The sequence below is a fragment of the Corvus moneduloides genome, chromosome 9, assembly GCF_009650955.1.
Source record: "Corvus moneduloides isolate bCorMon1 chromosome 9, bCorMon1.pri, whole genome shotgun sequence".
Taxonomy (NCBI): Eukaryota; Metazoa; Chordata; class Aves; order Passeriformes; family Corvidae; genus Corvus; species Corvus moneduloides.
Window position 1 is genome coordinate 32,438,494 of NC_045484.1, and position 13,701 is coordinate 32,452,194.

Sequence of the window (13,701 nt, forward strand, 5' to 3'; positions counted from 1 at the left end):
AAGATCTCCAAAACCCTGTGTAAACCCTTCAGGTTGAACTGGAGATGAAGTTCACTGTCTCCTCTAAAAAAACATACAGACATCATCATATTAAATTCATAAAAGGAAAATTTGAGGGGAAAAAAGGCAGTAATCCTTCATCTAACAGTGAGCTGAACAGCAGAGCTGACTGCTGCACAGCCTTGCTGCTGTCCACAATCTGCATGGATTCAAGAAGAGATTGGTCTAACTCAAGGCAGAAAATTCCAGTCAGGCTTAGTAAAAAGTGTCAGAACTATAATCCATGCCGAAGTGCATGTTCTGAAAAACATGTTGCACCAAGAAATCTGGGACCCCTCAGAAGGTGCAAGGGGTCACAGCTTCCCACATGTGAGTGCCCGCTGACATGGAGGGTTGTCCTGCCTAGATTCTCAGAGCCAACCTGCAGCCTGGCTCCATCTCCATCTCACCACCTAAATAGCTCAGCAAAGGCCCATGCTCTCACTGCCAGGGGGCTGCCTGCATTTCAGTGGCAGATGTAAAATTAGTAATAGATAAAACAGCTGTCTTTTACCATTTCAGAAGGATCGGCATAGGTTTCCCTATGCAGACTCAGCATATATACTGGACACAAACTGTAAAACATGCATCAGGTCAGCTTCTCTAAGCCTTGTTATGAACAAAACTAACCTTGTTGATCATCCTCAGAGTCCCTGTCAGAATATCCATCACTTCCATCTTTCTCGCTGCCAGAGGCCTGCGGTGCCTTCTGGGATGAGGTTTCACTCTCCTTTCCATAGTCTAAACAATGGTTTTTATCATCTGAGGATGACTCTGACATTCCATTCATTTGATCACCAGTCTGTCCTTCTTCATCAACTTCTTCATCTGCTTCAAAATCTTCATCATATTCTAAAATAGAAGAATTGTACTTTGAGACAGGAAAGAGAATTCCCAATTAATAAAATTCTTTTTAAGCAGACAGAAGTTAACTTCATTAATCTCCTTTTGCCCTTGAATTTGCTCAGTCTTTTTAAAGCCATGAGAGCATCTAAGACCACAGATAGGAACTGTAACAGCACATTATCATAAAAAAGCATTGTGTTCTTCATAGAGTAGCAAAAATGCAGCAAAACTACTGATTGGTGCACCGAGAATGATTAATACATTAAAACAAAAATAAACAAAATTACTGGCCATGGCAAGTACTAGAAAAATTTAGAGCTGGGCAAACTCAGAAATTAAATGTAAGAATCTCTTATTACAGGAGAAAAACTGGTTGTGATGAAAAAAATATTACAAGCAATTGAGAAAGCTGGAGAAAGGTAATATATTGCAGTGCAAAGTACGATAAATGTGTATTGACATGCCTAAATCGCAAAGAAGTGTCTTATAAGCTTAATTAATTTAATGAACTCCAGCCAAAGGGCACTGCAGAGGCACTCTGTTATCACACTGCTCTGACCTGCTCCTTCAGGGCCCAGGGGAAAACCCAGTACAAAGCAAGCCTGCACAGAATTACCACTGTTATATCCACATTCTGGATTTCAGGCAGGCACTAGCGTGACAAGCTACATCATCTGATAGATCATAGAATAAGCGGAGTTGGAAGGGATCCACAAGGATCATTGAGTCCAGCTCCCAGCCCTTTGCTCAGCTCTGGAGGTAAAGACCCTCTTCCTGCAGATGCATCAAAGAAGACCCCCCTTCCCCACCAAAGCTGTGCTGGGCACATCCCAGGCGCCAGCACACAGGGGTGTCGGTGATTCCCACCTAAAATCCAGACGCTCCACTGCTACCACAGGCTCCCTGTGCACGCAGTGGCAAGGGAACACACCTGCACCATGCAGGCGAGCTGTCACTGCTGCCATACCAGCTGTCCCTTGCGGCCATCATTCCTCACCTCACAGATTTTATTGCTGCCCTCCTTTCCTTCCATCAGGGCTTTTAACATACTGAAGTGACAGAACACCAAAGACAGAAATGAAGAGCTCCTGATGCAGAACCAGTTAGGCAAATAAACAATTACCAAGACAATGAGAACTAAGGGAATAAGGAGATTTATTTTTCTGTATTAAAAATCAATTGAGATTCCAATTGCACTGTTGGCAGTCAGGCCTCCTTAGGTAATTGTCAGAAGGGCAGTTCCTCCTGAAGGAAAAAGGCTTCATTAATCCCAAACACACATCCGGAGGGACTAACAAGTCATCTGAGCAGTAACACTGCAGAACTGTGAAAGCAAAAACAGGAATAGGAAGTAGGGATTAAAATCTCTCTGTAAATGTGATTGCCTCTAAAGAAGACTGTGATAAGGAGTAAGTAAAGGCAGAGACTGAGCTCAACGCCTCTTCCACAGAGGAGTACACCTTCCAGTAGACCAGGTTGCTCCAAGCCCCATCTAACTTGGACTTGAACACTTCCAGGGATGGGGCAGCCACAGCTGCTCTGGGGAACCTGTGTCATTGCCTCACCACCCTTCCTTACTCACTTTCTTGGCTCTTGCAAACCATCTCATCCTGCTGCATGGCTGAAAGGAGCCCCTCTAACTCTATTGCCCAGATACAGACATCACCACATTTCTCATGCCTCAGTCAAAGCTGGAGGCCCACAATCCCATACCTTCTCCAGAATCATCCTCTCCCATTTCTCACTCCCTGCTCATGTTTGGGAATACTATACCATTTTTACTGGTGTCTTCCTGACTCTCTTCGCTCTCCTGACTAGATTGGTTTTCCATTTCTTCTCTTCTGTACTCCTCTCCAGTCTCCAGTGTCTCATCAACAGTTTCCACACTTGCTTCATGACCCAGTAAGATGACTGACTCTGAATTTTTGCTTGATTTCTGCTCAACACAGCTGTTACTTGGCTCACAGTGCACAGTATGTTCCCAGGAATACACATGCCTCTCCTCATGGTATTCAATCTTCCTGTTGGAAGTGGATAGCTTTTTGTCCAGACCCATTGCAATAATGCACCTATAAAATAACACAAATTGGGAAGTATCACATTTTTCTTCGTTTGAACAATGAAGGACAGCAGACATAGTAAGTTCAGCAAGTACCCTTTTGCCTCTGCACTGCCACAATGGAGAACTCACACGGAGAAGCACCCTGAAATCCCTGGGAGCTCCCCTAACACAGATGCAGCTCTTCCTTGAAGGAGAGTAACGCTGCCTACACTTACAGGTGACAACTGACATACAAGCAGAATCAAAATTATTACAAGTGCCCATTAATTTGAAGCTGCACCAAGCATTGGCTGTGAAAACAGAACCACTGAGAAAGGCAAACAAGTTCTGAGTCAGACATCTTCTGGATCCAGATCCTGCTGTAACATCCAATAGAGTGATAACTGAGGGTTTGTAGGTAAGACTGGGGGTTTCTGAATTTATCTGCCGGGTCTAAGAACTGTGGGGGAAGAAGACTGAAAGTTAATAATTTTCAGTTTCTGTTCTGTTTGCCTACCTAAAAGAAACCCACACAGATGGAAAACAAAGCATTTTGAATGAGTTGTTGAGACTGCTCCTCTTGTATAAAATGGAGTGATGTGTCCTCTCTCTCTCTCTTACAGTCAGGATGCCCAGACAAGAGACAAGAGCTCCTAATCCTGATGGAACATTAACTGGAGACATGAAAAGCCACCCTACACCACCCTACGCCCTCCATGAGGGCCAAGACACCATGCTGTGTATAGTACATGGAGTCAAATCTGCAAGCAGAGGGTGAAACTGAAACTGGAACTTTCACTTTAGCTAATTCCAAATCTCTCTGGGAAACCGTATTTTCTTCACAGACAACTATGTTTTAAAATATCTTCCTCCCCCAAAACTTCTTTTTTAATGTAAGGTTTGATTGCAATTCCCCTCACATTCTAGTTGACTCCAAACTACTGTGAAATATGCCACGGTCATTCAGGCCAGAAATCTTTTTGTTTTGTGGGCACAAAACATAAACATGACCATTTCTGAAGAGTCCTACCTCTTAATGCATTGTTCCTGGTGGTTTTTTCCAGGGACCTTTGGGATACTGAAGCACTTCTGCTGTACAGAAATGCTGGACCTTGGCCAGCAGAAAACTCACAGAACAAGGCTTATATGGTACGGAAATCATGACAGCATCACCTCTTTGTGAGCAAAAGCCCTGACCCACCAGGGAAAATCAACTGGGACTTTTACTGGGAACCAGAGTGGGCATTCAATGTGTGTCATAGAGCAGAAAACAAACACAAGTCCACTTGGCCTGAAGGGATGTGAAAATAGTTGTCATTTATGGGGAAAATCAGGTTAATGGAGGTGGTTTTTAGTCATCAGATAAGGTTGGCTGGATTGGTAAGAGGCAGGAAGAGAGAGATACCACTAAGACGGGAAGGGGGACACAAAGGGGGAGAAACTCAGGAAGGAATTAATCCAATTTTTGGATACTATATTAAATTCAGAAAATTCACTTCAAATCTTTCTAGAAATCACAAAAAGCTGAGATTTGGGCATTTCCTAAAATCTATAGCCGCTATATCCATTCTGAATTCAGATTTTTTTCACTCCTTTGAACATGCATTTACATAAATCATGTTCGTTGTTAGACTGGAGTAAAAAAATATGGTACAATAAAATGGCGCTTTTTTTCTTAGAATTCAGTCCTTATCTGAAGGAACAGAGTACACCTCTGTGGAGAGTCTCTTGTTCCAACTGCTTGCTGCTCGTTTAAAAATTATTTATTAAAAGAACATAAAAGATTTTAAATTATCCACATGTCCATAAGTTTACTTGTCTGGCCTGAATGAAAATTACAGAAAAGGAAGATTTTATGAAAATTAAAGCCTCTTGGCAAAATCACAGCTGTTTGTCACAGCACTGACTTTTGCCCAAGCCCAAAACCTTTCTGCACAGATTTGGTTTCTGAACCATGGCAAACATTCAGTGCTGCCTTATTCTGGAGCCGGGGGTCTTACAACAGAATCTCACTTCAGAGGCAGAGCTGTTTAAAAATAAGTTATCACAAAAAGAAGCCTCTGGAAACCACAGCTAACTGAGCAGCATGCTCAGTATTTATTTCACTGCCACTTTGGCCACAGACACAGGGGTGGCACATGTACCCCACTGCCACTGCCCCGTGCTCAGCCACCTCCGACACAAACACTGTCCCTGCCGTGCACACACCACAGGGAGGCTGAGGAGGCACAGGGAACTGGCTGTGCTCATACTCTTAGGTGTGAGACCCTGACAGGCAACCTCCATCCTGCACATTCCATGGAATCCTCTCCATTCCTGAGAAACAGAGCAGGCTCTACAGAGCTGTGTGGAGCCAGAGAGATGAAAGAAGAGAAACAAGTTAGAAACTCTCTCAAAACTAAGTCCTTGTGAGCAAAGTGTACTTGTCTCTGTACCTGTAGCAAGGAAATGCTCCCTCCACATTGAGAACCCTGAAGTATCTGTGTCTGCCTCGCAGCCGGGAACGCCTCTGATGTTTGTACTCACAGCAACAGCTCAGCCTGTCAACTTGAATCCCGTTGATAAAAAAGGTGAGGCTGAACGGGAAACCTTGGTGCCTCTTGGAGGTGAACTGGAAGGTATCTGCAATCACAGAAAGAAAGGGTTCAAAAAGAAATATTACACTTCACTGTCAGCCTGTTTCAGTTGCTGTATCTCAACTGCATCACCACAGCACCCAGCCCTCTGCGGACAGGCACTAGAGTTCTCAGGTCTGTTCAACAGTTTGTTAAACTCTACCCCTCCACACACATAGCCCTGGCTCTTGCCAGCCCCAGAATCCTAAGGTGGGACAGCTAGGACAAGTGTCACACTGTCAGCTTGGCCACTCCCTGCTACAGCAGAAAAAAGGCCAGAGCCTCTCAGCCATTTCCTGTGTCTAGGTTCCCAGAACACAATTCATCTTTTACTGGTTTGATGGAATTGCACTCACATAAAAAGAGATGGGAACTGGGCTCCCACTATGTACTTTTCCTTCTGGAATAAAAAGCATCATTCACTGATGTATTTTAGTAACTCAGATAACCCCTTTTTAAGGACAATTTATTGCTATGACTACTCTATTAACCATGTATCTCTATAGAAAATTAACCTAAGCCACAAGTATTTTGTTAAATCAATTCTCTAAATTCCTTCTACCATCATTGCAAAAGTAATTGTAACCTCACTTTCAATCATGGGACAGTAGATCCAGATTTAATACGGAGGCAGATGGTATAAACATCTCTGGATGCATATATCTTGACCAAGCTGAGCTGAAATCATTCTGATGTCAGGGCAAAGTTTTAGCCAAAAAAGATGTTGCCAGAATCAACATGAACTGTCTGACTCTATCCTTACCTCCTTCCAACAGCTTGCCTTTATAGACACAAATGTTTTCTGATCCACAATGTTGCTGATAGACTTTGATTTCCTCCTTGTAATAACTGAGACACACGTTCTTACTCCTTCCTAGGTAGACCATGGTGACGAAGGCGTTGCTGCATAATGGGGACTTGGGGAACCCTCTAGTATTCTGCAGCAGAAAATGCACAGAAATGCCTTCAGTTTCCAGCTTCAACAAGGGGTGAAAGCAAAGCTCACATCTGTGTAGCGCACACTTGAGGCTTCCAGGCTTTTATGACAAGTACTGAGCTGATTAAATTGGGAAATGTTTGTAACATGCAAAGGGTCTGGGATATATTTCCAACTGAAAACCCAATGCATTGAATAGCCCCAAATTGCAGGGACCAGGTTTAATGACCCACATCATCCCTCCTAGTCCTGGGTTCCTACAACTTCTTTTACAGGAGTTAAAACTGGCTAGAGACAGTGTAACTGATGCAGTGTTCATACACTCAAGGCATTTCACAAATCCCTGAAATTCTAGTGCCAGCTATAGCCAGGGACAGGATCAGACTGACTGAAGTGGAAGGCTTTGAGTAGCAGTTGCCATAGGTCATTGTTCAGTGCCTTTTTTCTCCCCAGCTGATGAAAAACACCAAATGCTTTAGTTTACAGAGACATGCATAGCAATTATGTATTTTAATAGTTACACATTTTCTTTATGCAAACTAGGTATGCACATCTTTCAGCATTAAGCAAAGACACCAGTGAGGAAGGCAATACACCTGTACATAGACAGAGACTACTTACGTTTATTAGAAGTTGTTCATTGAATGCAGTGGTGGGACGAAACCGTCTCCCTGTGGGCCCCCCACCTCTGACTGCAGCGACACGCCTGTCCCCTCTGCGCAGGCGGGGCGGTGGCACTGGCGCCACACAAGGGTTAATGACAGGTAGCTGATACGGTGATACACCACTCACGTACTCCACTGAATTCATAAGCCTTAACTCACTCCTCTCCCCCTGAAAAAACATTTTAACCAAGTGACACAGGTTTTGCAAACACAGCTCCCGAGCATACAGAACCGGCCACGGTCTGACTGCTTGGTACATTTAGCAACATGCATCCTTCTGAAATAGCTCCTTAACCCAGGGCCTGAAATTTTGCTCACTAAAATATTTCTGTGCTAAAACCCTTTATTTTAATTTGCAAGGCAACATTCATATTGCTTGAAAATGTCACCCTCAGAGATACAGACAGCAGTGTAAACCAAGCCCTGGCCACAGCCCTGCAGAGGTCCGATCTCAGACAGAACCCTGCACAGCCCTGCAGCACTGCTGCTCCCTTGCAGCTGGAAAGCACATCCCCAGAGCAGCCAGTCATCCAACAGAAACATCACTGGGCATCAGTTTTACAAGATGTGATTCAAAATGCTGCTTCCTCATCTGAGTAGAGATTTAGTCCTCTTGCAGAATGAAATTGAGAGGACCAGGGCCCTGAAGAGCAAGACATCACTAGGGAACAAGTTCTGTAAATGCTGCATGCTGTGGCTCTGAGTTCTGCATCACATTCTCAGAACTTACATCTGATTTAGCTGTTTTGTCAGTTGTGAGCACTAAAGAAACCATTAAATCACCCATAATTTAAGTAGACATAAACAGAACCAGCAAATTCTCGGAGAAAGAATCGTGACCATCCCAATACACAGCAAATGCAGAGCAGAAGGGAGCTATTTACACAGTGTCTGGCAGACAGCGGTAGCAGATCACAGTCCCACTCCAAAACCCTCCCACTCCATGGAATGCATATCACAAAGCCAATTATATTATGTTTTTCTAGAGCAGAAGACAAGTCCAAATATTACTTGAAAGTAACTGCGTATATATCAAGACCATGTTTGACTCTCATTCTCCAAGCCCACTAGTGTGACTCAGTAGAAGGAATGATCAAAAAAAGGAGTTTTTTGCTACTTTGCAGCTGTAGATGAAGACAAAAACTTGTAGAACTTGCAAGTGAAAACATTCCTGAGTTACTGGAGTTAACCAGGTGTCTGACTCTCTCTACATAACAGAAAACCCACATAGAGGGAGAAAATTTTGTATGCAGAGAGATTTTATACTGTAAAAGGTAAGTCACCACATTTTTCCTCACTGTGATCAAGAACCGGGCATTAGACCAGTAAGACAGTGTCTTGAAAATTGAGGGGAAGTGGAAAAGGATAGTTCAAATAAAAGCTGATGCCATTTGAAAGGCATGCTCCCTGTCGTATACAGTTCTGGGAACTACAGTACTTAAACAATATTATAAAACTGTCCCTAAAATTATATTATTTTCAGAATGAAATACAGCCTCACCCCATGGGCAAACTGCTGATCATGTTCCAGTGCATGGCACTTCTGTTTGGAAGCCTTTGGTACAAACCCTGCTGCAGCCCAGCCATGAAGGGGCTGAAGGCGAGGGGGCTGCTGCATATTTCCTGGAGCTGTATTTGGTCGCAAGGAACTCTACAAAAGGAGAAAGAAAACAATGACAAAATCTCAGTATGCAGCTTCCAGTGCAGAGCAGCACTACCAAAAAAAAAAAAAAAAAAAATAGCACTGATGAAGATACCTGGAAGTGATGAGTTATTTCAGGTACCTACAGGACATGACATTTTCTAGTCTGTCTCCAAAGAGCCAGACCCCTTTAGGCACCTCTAACTGACCATCCAAAACAACTCTTGGTCATAAATACAAGGTTTGCTGCTGGCTCTTCACCACACAGCCTTGGAGCAAACACAATTAACTCACAGAAACTGCAGCAGTGGACATCACATGGACATCACACGGACACAGAGAGAATGTACAACAAAAATGCACCTATTTTTGTTCAATACTCAGCTTTTTTCTGACTGTTCTATTTCATGTTTTCCTTGTATGCCCTTCAGAATACCAAGTTAAAATGTTAAAGCCTAACAGCACTGTGTAACTGAGGTTAACTCACCACCTTAGAGGGGGCAGGCTCCTTGGTTTGGTGCTGATGACGAGAATGTCCACCACCATAATCAACTCCAAGTCCAGATGCCCTCTATATGAAGAGAAGGCCATTCAGGACTTGAAAGCTTCTTTTCAAACTACACCAATTACCATTATTGATACAGAGAACCAGTTAAAACTGAGCTATATATTTGACCTTTGACTTTAGGATTTAGTACCATTATATTTCAAGAGCATATTAGCATTCCTTCTTTGCTGTTAACAAAGAGCAAAAGCCAGAGCTCCCAGACCACAGCCCTCTGAAATGAGCTCCATTCTGATTTCACCCCTTCAACTCTGTTTTCTAAAAGACCCCCACCATTTTCAGGACCTTACACCATGTGTAACCTTGTCTATAGCCCCTGTGTCCACTGACAATGCTCAACACACTGATAGCAGCCTACCTGAGGCCATGAGGCAGCTAAAAGGGAAAGATTGAAGCAGATTTATCAGAGAGCAAAGTTTTCGGGGTTTTTTCTAGGTTCTGATGTGCCATTCCTGCAACACTAGCTTCTGGAGATTCCTCCTTAACACAACCCAGCAAACAGGAAATCAGCCTCAAGTAATCAAGGATGAGGCCCTAACCCAGAATGATCCAGGCAGTGAATGCTCTGTACCAAGGTCCATGTGCACACTTCCTGCTGTCTGTGCTTCCATGACAGCCCAAGGAGAAGTTGATGAAACTCACCCATTGTGAGCGAGCAGCTCGTTCTCCAGCCACTAAAGGACTGAGCCCATTACGGTTCCTTGGACCAAGTGGTGGATGCGGGGAGTGCATAGGGATGACATCTTCCAGTGATCCTCTGAATTGCTCCACCTGAAAGAAAAGGAATTTACGTCTCTGACGTACTAAATCCAAAACCAGCGATGTCTGTCTCATTATGTCTTTCACTGGACAGCTGTGGCAATCAGCTGGCTGGACCCAATGGAACAGCTGGTTAAGGAAGGAAATCATGGGAGAATGTGAGGGACAAGCAAAAAGACTTGTCTCCACCTCTGATTCATTTTCCTGCAGCTGCATTCAGCTGCTGACCCACCATATTCAATTCATCTGCTTGTTTCTGTGTATCTCACAATCCTTGGTTTGTTTGAAGGTCTCTTTCTTTTTTAAATTTGAGTGCACCTGCCACTTCCCTGCTCTGACTGCAGCCTCTCCCCCACCTTCTCTTCTCACCAACCCAATGCTGGGATGACTGCCCCACTGGAAAGAGAGAGCTCTCTCTCACCCTCCCTTGCCCAGCCATCTGCCTTTCTCCTTTCAGACAGGCGACTCAGATGAATTTACTGAATGTATGAGGTGAGAGTTAAATTACACCGCTGGCTCCAGCCAGGCTCCTGCATCCCAGCACGGCAGCACAGCACATACAGATCAGGTATCTGCAGGTGTTTTACAGAAGGAAGCAGTTCTGGTTTACGTTCCAAAATTACCCAAGCCCAAGATCCTTTGACAGGGTGCCAGAATCACTGCTTCCATGGGGTGGCTTCCTACCACAGGAGTTCCATCAGCAAACAACGCCTTTGCAATTTCCATAGTGACCAGTGTCTTTCAGGAAAATTTCCTCCTCTCTTTACCCGATGAGTTGCTCATAGATGTTATTATTTACAATTTAACAGATCTGACATTGTTTAGCAGCTGCTCAATGAAGCAGCAACCTTCTCAAGGCACTCCTCTCAAAGCATTCAGGTTCCTAATACAGAAATAAAATACTGAGCGTGTTTCTGCCAAAATGAGGATGACTTTTCCCATATGAATTCAGGTGATTGCATGGGGAGAAGAATCATTGACTTCTATGGGATTTCCATGAATCTAACTACAGAATCAAGTTTGATCTACATGACACCTAAATGAAGGCTCCTAAAACCTCTTTTTGTTATTCACATGCCAGTTCTGCCCAAATCCTGTGGAGAGGCAAACAACCAAACACGTGAGCTCAGTGCTCAGCAGCAGTCAAAAGCAGAGAGGGTCTAGAATTACTGGGAGGAAAACGTATCTTGAATTATTCATTCTGTTATGGTTCCCCATTTCAAAACTGAAACAGTAGAATGAGAAAAGGTAAAAAAATAGCAACAGTAATGAGAAGCCTGGAATGGCTCAGGTAAGAAAAATTCAGACTGAGGGACCTTCAGCTTGGAAAACTGAGACAGAATATGAAGAAGGTACGTAAAACCACAGATGCCTTGGAAAAGGAGAACATTTAATAACTTTTGTCATACCAAGAACAATGGAGCATACAACAGACATATCAGACAGCAGATACATTAGTTACCATACAGAAATGCATGGAGGCACCATTTCATGCAACTCATTATTAAATCACCCAACCAAGAACACTGCAGAAGTAGAATAACAACTAGATTCAGAAGGAATTAAATGAAAGCTCCTGAACTTCTGGACAAAGGAAGAAGGAGACATAACTTGGGGCAGGATCATCCTCTACTTGCCTGTTTCTTGTACTTTTCCATAAGTGTCAGAGACAGAGCACTTGTCTCAGTTAATCACTGGACAGGCTCATGGTTATTACTCAACACAGGCAAAACTGCCAGGTCCCATCAGCACCCAACAGTGCTCAAGCCTTACCTTGATTTTCTGCATCCCCTCTTTCCTCACAGAATATTCAAGTTTCCTTTTTATCTCCAGCTGATGATGACGCTATCAATATAAGAGGAAGAGAAATCTCATTACTGGGCATGATGAGATGTCAGTGTATGCGAGAACGCTTCTGTCCTGCTTGTCCCATGTCTTCTCCCTGGCCACTACCCTCATTGAGCCCTGTAATAAAACTACTATGGATTGAATCTATTTGCATTTCACCTGCATATATTCACACAGCCAAGGGAACAACTGAGCACTGGTAAAGTTGTAGGAACCAACTCCATTCTTGATACGCCACAAGAACATGCACAAATTTTGTACTCAGACAATATATATAAACATGTTCAAACTGGTTTGGTTTTATTAGGATTTTTTAAGCAAACTAGCCCTGTGAATATCATCTCATAATCTAAGGGCCGTCAAAAAGCAATAAGGAAGCCAGGACAGTGCCTGCTCTCACAATGAGAGGCCCATGGAGGTTTGACAATGAGAGGCCCATGGAGGTTTCATGTGGGGAATGTCAAGCACAAGACTGTCCTTTTTCCCAGCAGGAAAGAGCCTTCCAGGGGAGCATGAGGGCACATATGGAAAACAGTCCAGCACAAGTTAGCAGCCCCTTGCTGTCATCAAGGAAGCACCTGAGAAGGCTCACACATCCTCAGTAAGGGCATACCTCCATGTCAAGGACCTTACGAAATATGGCATCAGCCAAGCACTCCTGGACGTATCTCTGGTGGTCCTTCCTCATGGCATTGAGACGGTATTCTTTCTCAGGTATTATTCTTCCACTCTTTGAGATCTGCCATACACAAATATAATGTTACTGAAGAGGAGAAGATGAAATAAAGTATGTTTTGAAACGGTACAATTTCCCAGAAGACCACTTCCTCCTCCTGGTTAGCTACCACTTCTGCCCCTGCCATGGTGCTGGAACTCACCTTCCAGCACAGGATTGTCTTTGACCCCATGAGCTCCACCAGCCAAATGGAAGGAGCAGCAGCCACATTTCTAATAGCCTAGGGCTCAGCCTTACTCTTCACAGGCCACTGCCCAATGGGATGGAAAGGATTAAACACTTGCCTCCCTACTGCACCTGCCTGTGCAAAAGAGAGTCACACCTAGGAGTGCACCAATGTTTTTTAAAAAATATTCAGCATATTCACCTTTACCAAATCCTTCAGTTTTCCATTAAACACTTTTGAAAAATAACACTGAAGCTATTTAAACAACAAGTCAAAGATGCTTACATCTCACACTGTAAAAACCCTGAGTGAATCAATATGATGCTGTATATCTGCAAACTGAAACACTTTGCAAAGGGAAATTCCAATGAGCAAAAGGAAATACAGAAAAAAAGCATAAAAATATTCTGAATTGAATGCAGAATTGAGGAAAACTTTTCAGTCTCACCAGTCCTGATTTCTGAAGATGTCGTCTTATCCTGGCATTGCTGAAATATCCAGCCAGATGTTTGTCTGTAAGACTGTTATAAGTTGCAAGAGATCTGCAATAAAATCAATGGAGATGTTTATAATGCCCTCGACTGAAAAATTATTACAGTTTAAGTTAAACAGAGCTGCCTTAGTAAATCATCCTGCATTTGGTCACATAAATGCCCATTAGATTGTGTAAAAGCAGTATCTTGTGACCTCCTGGAAATTCGTATCAGTGACTTGCACATAAGGCCAAGAGCTCCGTGTGTAACAGCACTGCCACCACCACGGCAAGGGACCGACAGGCCAGCCCTGACAGCCTCCTCCACGACCAGCTCCCACAGCAGCTCCTGGCATGATAAGCCCTGACC

The 13,701-nt window shown here is 43.6% G+C and overlaps 1 protein-coding gene across 14 annotated transcripts in view; it reads right to left on the bottom strand.

Moving 5' to 3' along the window:
- The window catches only part of ERICH3 (glutamate rich 3), a 29,090-nt gene that overhangs the window by 11,935 nt on the left and 3,454 nt on the right, over positions 1-13,701 (bottom strand). For 10 of the 14 annotated variants that reach the window (XR_004241731.1, XR_004241727.1, XR_004241725.1 and 7 more), the window contains exons 2-12: positions 13,308-13,401; positions 12,571-12,696; positions 11,883-11,954; positions 9,993-10,121; positions 9,273-9,356; positions 8,645-8,794; positions 7,100-7,312; positions 6,305-6,479; positions 5,362-5,548; positions 2,659-2,954; positions 670-891 (exon numbers count right to left, since the gene is read on the bottom strand). Coding sequence is in view for 3 of the 14 variants with exons in the window: in XM_032117604.1 (XP_031973495.1) it covers positions 670-891; positions 2,659-2,954; positions 5,362-5,548; positions 6,305-6,479; positions 7,100-7,312; positions 8,645-8,794; positions 9,273-9,356; positions 9,993-10,121; positions 11,883-11,954; positions 12,571-12,696; positions 13,308-13,401 (1,748 nt within the window). In the remaining 11 variants the exon portion in view is untranslated. The remainder of the gene's footprint in view (positions 1-669; positions 892-2,658; positions 2,955-5,361; positions 5,549-6,304; positions 6,480-7,099; positions 7,313-8,644; positions 8,795-9,272; positions 9,357-9,992; positions 10,122-11,882; positions 11,955-12,570; positions 12,697-13,307; positions 13,402-13,701) is intronic. The other 4 variants (XR_004241726.1, XR_004241728.1, XR_004241729.1 and 1 more) reach the window with 4 other exon arrangements.